The 9693-nt window shown below is 39.6% G+C and overlaps 1 protein-coding gene across 1 annotated transcript; it reads left to right on the top strand.

Annotated features, from left to right (window-relative positions):
* Positions 1 to 3199: 3199 nt before the first annotated feature.
* On the top strand, positions 3200 to 9331 carry LOC123967134 (the record flags this gene model as incomplete). The annotated part of the gene is made up of 9 exons (XM_046043155.1): positions 3200 to 3259; positions 5170 to 5280; positions 5386 to 5502; positions 5690 to 5803; positions 6050 to 6163; positions 6349 to 6462; positions 8626 to 8692; positions 8783 to 9011; positions 9087 to 9331. Coding segments are annotated over exons 2-9 (1089 nt in total), but the record flags the coding sequence as incomplete, so codon positions are not given.
* Between the last annotated feature and the right edge of the window lie 362 nt (positions 9332 to 9693).

Raw genomic sequence — 9693 nt, 5'->3', positions numbered from 1 at the left:
CCGAGTTGCTTCCTAAAAAACATCACAAAAGACATCACACATCAGAAAACACATCGACAAGAACCTGAGAAGCATCAACATGTTGCACTTCACAAGAGGAAAATATAAACACAGAAGAAAAAGGACATTGTTGACAACATAGTTCCATGGATTAAAGTGCTGAAGTGCCAGTGTGGTTGTTCCATTGCTCCATTGAACTGAAGTTTGTGTAAAGTGCATGTGCGAAGGTGCTAGTATGTTTATTTCATATATGATGACTCTCTCTGAGACTGCATGGTAGAAAATCATCATGATCTGACTGCTCACCCCGTACATCCTTAGACACCTTTAAAAATAAAGCCTCTGCTGCAGTTTGTTACACAGGTTTGTTGACACCTAAAGATTTGTATGAGACCACCTGAGTTACTTGCTGGTTTTAAAATGAGATGGTTGGTTTCACACCATTTAACAAATGTGTCTGTTTCGTCTTGGTACAAATAGGATCGCGGTATCATCAGCAAATTTCATTCTATAGTTGTTAGGATGTACATTCCTACAGTCACTGGTGTACAATGTGAAGAGTATCCCTGTGAAACGTCTGTGTTACAGTATTTGGTCTTGGATAGCGTCCCGTTGACCTTCACTTGCTGTGCCCTGTCAGTTAAAAAAGAATAAAACCATTTAATCAAGATAGTATTTTTTAAGCTTCTCTAAAAGCACCTGAGTTTGCACTGTATTAAAGGCTGAACTAAATTCAACAAACAGGATTCCAGCATAAGCTTCTCTGTTTTCAAGGTGCTTAGAAATAAAGTGCGAGATGCAAAGGATTGCGTCATCAGTTCCTTCATCCTTTTCAATTTTTCAAAACATTTCATTACAATCGAGGTTAGAGCTATGGGCCGAACGTCATTATTCTCTGAGGCGCCTGGTTTTTTAGGCAGTTATAGCTGATTTCTTCCACAGAGCTGGGACAGTGTGAGGATTCAATGACTGTTGGAAAACAGTGCACCGTACCATTGTTAGTTCTTCTGCACAGCTTTTGAGCAGAAAGGCTGGGAGGCCATCGGGGCCTGTGGCCTTGCCCGTGCACACTTTGCTGAAGAGTCGCTGGATGCCAAATGGGTCCTCTTCCAGATAGCAGGTAGTGTGAGTGGCTGGCAGCGACTGCAGAACACTGTCACACTCCTGAGAGAAACCTAGAGTCTAATCGCAGCTAAAAGTCATAGAGCTCATTTGATGTTCACGGAACAGTGTGATGATTTGTTGTTTTAGTCGCTGATTTCATTGTGTCCCAAGGTTTTTTGGTATTTGATGTTTGGAAGTTTTGTTCCATGGTTTGCCTGTGTTTCTCCCTCACATTAGTAAGGAGTTGTTTAAGTTCTTTTTGGGCTGAAAAGACTGGAAAGGCGCTATACAAATACGGAGCATTTACATTTAGTCTAATGTTCGTTAGGCTTTGTAATGGTTATTAGTAAAATTAGTAAACTAACATGCAGTATACTGTGCACACTATGCACTTGCATAGTGTGTGAATTTCAGGATAGTGTTGTCTCAAATCAAACAGGTCCTTTGTGCACTAACCGGAAATGAAGATCGCAAGATTTATCCGCTTCTTCTTCTTGCAGATCCTTATCTGCAACATTTGACTGTGGTTGTTTGTTTGTGGCCAAAATTTCTGCCGGCTTGTTTTTCTCGCTTGACTTCAATAAAATTTTATTAAAAGTAAATAAAAACTATCATACTTTTACGAGATCGCAGACGCTGCAGCTTCCTCGGCCGCCATTTTCACAAGTTTGTGGTCCCTCCCCTTCTGCTACGTAGCCAAGGTGGCGACCGCTGAGGGTGAGAAGTGTCCAGCACCATCAGCGTACTCATAGCGCACGCCATCGTATTTCACCACGGCAGACCCACGTAAATGTAGAAACAACAGAGCAGCTGTTTTATGCTTGTGACACGATCCAAATGAAGGGAAATTCCTGCACCATCGGCTCCAAATCCAACTAGGGTGGACTGCCCTAAAGTGCAACACCTAAGGTCTTGTGTTTGTAGGTCCCCCATAAATACAGGAATGCCAGTGAAACTTGTGTAAAGACCACCCAATTGTCAGTGACATAGAGTTTTGACAAACTAATTAATTTTAAATAAAACAATCCTACTATTTTTTGGTCTATTGTGCTTAGAAAATGTTTGTCCATCAGAAAATAATATAACTTTGTATATTTAAGCTAAATATTTTATATTATTATCAAATTTCCACTTTAGGAGATAAAAAGTTTATTTTTACAGGGTTTTAGTGGCACTATTAGAATGCTGTACTATATGTTTAAGGTCATGGGAAATTGTTATTCTTTGGGGGATGGCGGTTTGAAGGCTTTTTGTGGTTGTGTGTGTGTGACGGGAGTAGGTGTCTTAAAATGAAAAAAATAACAAATAAACCCAGTCCACTTAATTTTAGGCATCTAATGAATAATTCATTTAAATGTATTTTGAAATGGCAAAGCAGAGAAAGACACGGAGAGATTTTCAGACGCAGAGTGAGAGACAGAATCAGGGATGAAAGGCATTGTTTGTGTTTGTTGTGAAGTAAAATAAAATAAATCAGGAATTCTGATTGTGCATTTAACTCTTTTCTATCTGCATGACAAAACTCAGGCCTGTTATAACAGCTGCTTAATTTCTTTGTCATAATTGCATCGAAACTATCATATTATTTGTTGATGTTCAGTTATCAGTTGTTAATGTTTCATTCATACATAGCCTAACCAAGAGAATTACTAACTTAAGAATGTTTTTATATTCTACGTGAATTAAGGTGATTTTTTATGATAGACGTTCCCAAATTAGGAAAGTCGCTGATTGTCTCAAAGATTTTGCACAAAAAGCACCAATATGTCTGTCATTTCCTTTGGAATGTGTATCTGCATTTTCTCTTTTGATTTGATTTGGACACATCCTGAGGTTTTTAAAATGGTATTGGGTGTTTATCATCGCAACATGCCACATAAGTCTGAAAAACAAATAATGTCCCACACTAGGGCAATTCACTCTATTTATTTCTTCTCTTTCAAATCCATCCAGTTCGGAGGAATCATGAAGAACAAGCGCTGTGAATTTCTAGTTAACAACATCATCAGAACTTAATACAATCCGTGTTTTTCACCGAGGTGAAGGTGTTTAGGAAGAGTGTTTGAACGCGGCTCGACTCTCCTCCTCTTCCCGTCTGTAAGTTTCACTTTCACTCTCGTTGTGTCGCAGTTTCTCTCCCTTCAGACGAAAAAAGGTAAATTTGTTGTTTTCATGTTAGTTATTAATGTCGGATGTGTCTCTCTTTTTTTTTTAAAAGGCTCGTGTCTCTGAATGTTTCTGCTTTTCCTTTCTTTAACACAGTCTGAGTGTAAGAACAGTTAGAAAGTGTGCGGAGGTTGTTTGTGGAGGATCACCCGCTCGGCCCTGCGCTGTTTGTTTTTTTAGCCTTTGACGTTTTAAACGGTGAAAACCGGATTGACCGGTGAAACTGACGCCTGCTGACGGTCAGTAATGTGTGCGGAAGTGTTACTGCTGTTTGTTTGTTTGGCAGAAAATAATCGACTTAAAGTCAAATAACCGTTATTTATCTCAGAACAAGCCTAATGGCGTAAGGGCCGACTGCGGTTTTTTTTTTTTTTTTTTTTTCACTTTATTGCTTCATTACAACATACAAACAGCAGTCCTATGTACCGCGATAGGCCTATGACTTAACTTAGCAGGGGATTATTAAACCTAGTAAAAAAAAAGACCAACAAAGATAAACAAATAATTAAGAAAAGAAACCGGTGTTAAAATTCTACAATTATATTGTGTAAAGTTCATAGTTTTACAGTTTTGATGGCTTTCTCATTTTGGGATGAGGTTATTGTTTTAATATAGGCTTAATTCTTAAGTACAGTTAATATTGGTTTGGCTAAGGTGAATACATTTGTAGATATAAAACTTAGAAATTACATTATTATACATTAGTCCAAAATCCCAGTAAATATAATCAAGCACAAATCTACAGACATCTTTTCCAGTGCTTCTTGGTGTAATGCCAGAATAAATGGGCTAAAGTTTCTTCATGAAGATCACAGGAGGAACACATGGTGTCCATATGCTTTTTAAATTAAAAAGGATTTTACAAGTTAGAAATGATGCAATATCCTAAAGGGAGTTTCTCTGACTTTATTCACTAACATATGTGTGAAAGAGGGCACACTTCCTTCCAGCATATATCCCAAAGATTAATATTCCAGCGGTGTGCTGTTTGTGTCAATGTGCCCCTCTTGGCTCCATCTGGGGGACTGACAGCAGAACTACATCAGCTTATGAGTGCTAAACTTAGTGTTTTTATCACAGAGTCTGGTTACAAGTGACAGGGCTATAAAGGCTGTTTGTGGATAACAAAACAAAAGGTCTGTCTCTTTAGGGATATTTTACATAATGTTATCAAACACTGAACAACAGTCTGAAACAGACATTGGCAAAAACAAGCACTTTAGTGTTTCCAAGGATTACATTGCATTCATTGCGACATCTAACACGGTGAATTAAGGTTTTATTTTGAGCAAAAGTCAGTGAAAAGACGGTTTGGTGAGTTTCATTTTGTTTCTGTTCAGTTTGAATGAAGTGTATTTTAGGCTGAGCTGCAAGGTAAAATTATTGTTTTTCTCAATGGAGTCTGGTGTGCCAAATAGGGCTGCTAATAACCATTGTTTTAATTTTCAATTAATCTGTTGATTATTTTCTCGATTAATTGATAAGTTGTTTGGTCATATAATGGTGAATAATGTCGATCATTGTTTTGCAAATCCCAAGACGGCGTCCTCAAATGTCTTGTTTTGTCCACAACTCAAATATATTCATTTTATTGTCACAGAGAAGCAACCAGGAGAAAACCAGAAAAACGTTCACATTTTTCCTTTAAAGATTACTCCAACTAATGAATCAATTCTCAAAATAACTAATTGATTAATCCTTGCAGCTGAAAAAAAAGGCTGATATTCCACTGCAGCTGAAACTGTCAACAAGTCATTTAAACTGTCAGATTTGCGTAATTGTGTGAATTTGGTGTCAGAAAGCTTCATGAGTTTCTTCAGTCAGAGCTCTGTATGTTTGTCATGTGACTGAGAGGAACGATGATAAATAATGACAGCATGTTGTTGTGTTTGTGTGAAGATGAGCGCTTTGCTATCCTGCTATGAATCAGTGTGAGGAGACGGAGGAGGGAGTCCCTCCCTCTAAAAGCACTCTGTGGGGGGAACATGGCAGCCAGACTGAAGCTCAAAGGTGAGATGAGGATCTCTAATTGTCCATGACTCTTCTCCATGACAGAGCTCAGATCTCTCCACCATCATTATTCACTCTCAAATCTCTGTGTGTGTTGTGTTGAAGCCCAGAGAAGCAGCAGAGACCAGACTCTCCTGGACCCAGCTGTGTGTCCATGAAGAGTGACCAGTCCATAATCGAACCTTATAACTTCAAAGGGGGACGGCACTCTGATGAAGACAGGTAAGACTCTAAACCAGGTTAAGTTTGTTATTCTGCAGCTCACCTTCTGTCAAGTCACGACACAAAAGATTGTGCAGGTCAGGATAGCAGAACCACCAACACTCAGAGCAGAGGACTCACTGTCTGCTGGCTAGCTGGACGATACGGGGAGGTGCAAATTCAACATTCAAATGTCTGTTTTTATCAGGGTTCATCAGCAGAGACCAGACTCTCCTGGACCCAGCTGTGTGTCCATGAAGAGTGACCAGTCCATAATTGAACCTTATAACTTCAGAGATGGACAGCACTCTGCTGAAGAAAGGTAAGGACATGAGTCAAAAGACATCAACTGGGTGGCACTAGACAAAGGGAATAGACTTAAATACATAGAATCTGTCTATCACAGTTATCCAAAGCGTGCAGCACAGGAATACAAGGGATAGGATCCAATTCCAGACAACTGAGGCACAGCAGATGCAGTTCAATTAAACAATGAAACCAGGGGAATAACTTTCAGATTACCGATAAGGCAGGCGGAGATCTGAGGGTTTGTCTCTGTTTCTGTCAGGGTTCATCAGCAGAGACCAGACTCTCCTGGACCCAGCTGTGTGTCCATGAAGAGTGACCAGTCCATAATCGAACCTTATAACTTCAAAGGGGGACGGCACTCTGATGAAGACAGGTAAGACTCTAAACCAGGTTAAGTTTGTTATTCTGCAGCTCACCTTCTGTCAAGTCACGACACAAAAGATTGTGCAGGTCAGGATAGCAGAACCACCAACACTCAGCAGAGGACTCACTGTCTGCTGGCTAGCTGGACGATACGGGGAGGTGCAAATTCAACATTCAAATGTCTGTTTTTATCAGGGTTCATCAGCAGAGACCAGACTCTCCTGGACCCAGCTGTGTGTCCATGAAGAGTGACCAGTCCATAATTGAACCTTATAACTTCAGAGATGGACAGCACTCTGCTGAAGAAAGGTAAGACTTTAAACCAGGAGAGCAGGTTTTAGCTTTCAGTACTGAAGGTTGGATTCCTAAAAACCTTTAAATCCTAAAACAAATAATACATTAATCAACTGATCACTTTAAGGTCAATTAATCGACATACCTTTGCCACATATGCAATATTAAATTATAATGAATAAATAACTAATAATAATAACTAAGTATAATATTTTTGTCTCATTTATTTAATTGGGTTGTCTTTATCTGCTTTGTGTGACCTGTGTAAATAACTGAGTATGTTTTAGGTCATATATGTGCAGGTAAATTGTTAGCGGTGGCGCGTGAAGGTTGCGGGCCATCCGTCACTTTGGCGGACAGGAAAAATACAGAACAGAAAGACACGTGTAGTACGGTTAGCGTATTGTGGCGATCGGCGCACAGGATGTGTCACACAGCCAGCAGTCAGCTCAGGGAAAATATCTGTGACGGTGTTTCAAACCAAACTCACCATTCTGGAAGAAGCCCAGTCTGTCCTGAGTTACAGCCAAGGCGCTGCTTACCAGCAGCATTGACCAGGGGTTCCGGTGTTGTTGGAGAATTACCAAGCTTGTCTGTTAGATGCACGAGGGGTCACTTGGTTTTATTTTTGTTGGCCAACTTGTATTGAACCTAAATCTGTTTTTGTTGAGAGATGGACTCTTGTGGAGATTTGAACGGAGATAAGGACTAATTGGCTTTTAACTGATTATAGTTATTCTTTTGCTTTTATCTATTTTATACTAGTATTCATTTCATACTGTAGCCCTGGCGGCTACCCTTTCCCAGTTTTAATACCTCTGTTTTTGTGCTTGTGGATCATTTGCATGTCGCTGTATTGTGTGTTTTATTCATTTATTTATGTACTTCTTTTTACTGAAAGAGTTGGTATTATGCTGATTTTATGTATGAAAGGTGCTATACCATTAAAGATTATTATTATTATTGTTTATATTAATTGGTGGTGGAACCGTGGGTTATATATTGAGCGCTTACTGCAAAATAAACTGCGGTGAACTTTGTTTTTCCTGTTGTCGGTAGGTAGGCCTACCTGATGATATTATATGATATTATTTAACGCCATGACTTGACACTCAAATTATCTTTCACTGAAATTAATATAATTTGATACTTCTTTTCTACCATTGCTCATTATAATAATTCATGCATCACCTAATTTCATTATAATATATAGGCCTGGCATACAGGAAAGAACAGTATGTTTAATCTATCTAATGTTGTGTTGGTCATAATAAACACTGATTTATTGCTTGTCTGTTTTGAATAATATAGAAAATTAAGAGCTTAAAAAATAATAAAAATCACAATCGCAATATTGGTTAAAAAAAATTGCAATTAGATTATTTTCCAAAATTGATCAGCCCTAAATTTCGAGGTACTCCCAGGTCAAATGAGATATGTAAACCTTCCTGTGTGTTATTGATCTATCCAGCAGTCTCAGAGTTTGACGTACCTCAAATACCTCAAGGAGGTAATGACTTAAAAACTTCAACTTCCAAAGCAAAGGAAGAGCAGTTTTACTCCATACTCCTTTTAGATATCTGAGCTCCTCATCCTGTCGAGCCTAACCGTGTTTGGAGAGAAACTCATTTAAGCCATTTGTATCTCATCCTTTCTGTCATAACCCAGAACAATAATGACCCTACGTAAGGGTTTGGAACCCGATTAATTGAGGGCTTCATCCTCAGGCTCAGTTTCCTCCTCCCCAATCTGCCTGTCAACCTCATGCCCCATTTTACCCCCTTTGTTGACAAGTCCCCAAGATACTTGAATTCCTTCCCTTGCGACAGTAACTTTCTCTGAAATTGAAGATTCATTTCTACCACTGGAAGTTTGTCTGAATATATTGTTTGTGAGGTGACCTTGGGTGTTATGAAAGGCGCCATTAAATAAAATGCATTATTATTATTATTCAGTTTTCCATGACGTTCAGAGGAACATGGTTGAAAATCAAAGTATTTTGGGGCCAATTAGATACTGTCTCACAAATGACAGTGAGCTGCTTACATCAACCTGAATGTGTCATCTTTGATACACAAAAACTGTATCTCCTAATCCACGAAATGCCCTCAAAGCAACAAATGCAAAAATGTCTATCTGTCGATATTTGGAATCATTTTACTTTTGTTTTCTCCCCAGAGTCCAGAGGGTTCCTGGTGGTCAGTCTGTCCAGCAGCATCCTACAGACCTGGACTCCATATTTATGGTGCGTAAATAGCAACATCTATAAACAACAACTTTTCTTTCTGCTGCAAATGAAATGAAAAACGTAACTTAAAGTTTTATTATTTTCCAGCATCTGGAGGAAAACATTTTAACTTTTATGAAGAGCGAGTTGAAGAAGGCCCAGAAGGTTCTGAGTACAAATTACCCAGAATGCTTGGAGAGACACAGTGAGGATAAAGAGGCGGTGGACGGTGAGGAGAAAGAGCAGAGGAGAATCAGCAGAGAGGCATTTCTGAAGATCACACTGCACTTCCTGAGGAGAATGAAGCAGGATGAGCTGGCTGATCGTCTGCAGAGCAGTAAGAGGATTTTCCACACAAGACATTTCTCATTTTGACGCTAACATCCACTCACGTCTGTTTTTTTCCTTTCAGGAACTGTTGCTCTAGTTTGTCGACGTAAACTCAAGTCTCACCTACAGAAGAAGTGTCAGTCTGTGTTTGAGGGGATTGCTAAAGCAGGAAACCCAACCCTTCTGAATCAGATCTACACAGAGCTCTACATCACAGAGGGAGGGACTGCAGAGGTCAATGAAGAACATGAGGTCAGACAGATTGAAACAGCATCCAGGAGACCAGACAGACCAGAAACAACCATCAGGCAAGAAGACATCTTTAAAGCCTCACCTGGAAGAGATGAACCAATCAGAACAGTGATGACAAAGGGAGTGGCTGGCATTGGGAAAACAGTCTTAACACAGAAGTTCACTCTGGACTGGGCTGAAGACAAAGCCAACCAGGACATACAGTTCACATTTCCATTCACTTTCAGAGAGCTGAATGTGCTGAAAGAGAAAAAGTACAGCTTGGTGGAACTTGTTCATCACTTCTTTCCTGAAACCAAAGAAGCAGGAATCTGCAGGTTTGAAGAGTTCCAGGTTGTGTTCATCTTTGACGGTCTGGATGAGTGTCGACTTCCTCTGGACTTCCACAACAATGAGGTCCTGACTGATGTTACAGAGTCCACCTCAGTGGATGTGCT

The sequence above is a fragment of the Micropterus dolomieu genome, unplaced genomic scaffold (assembly GCF_021292245.1).
Source record: "Micropterus dolomieu isolate WLL.071019.BEF.003 ecotype Adirondacks unplaced genomic scaffold, ASM2129224v1 scaffold_65, whole genome shotgun sequence".
In the NCBI taxonomy this organism is placed as follows: Eukaryota; Metazoa; Chordata; class Actinopteri; order Centrarchiformes; family Centrarchidae; genus Micropterus; species Micropterus dolomieu.
Note: the sequence above shows the minus strand (reverse complement) of the source record. Positions and strands in the feature narration are given on the sequence as shown.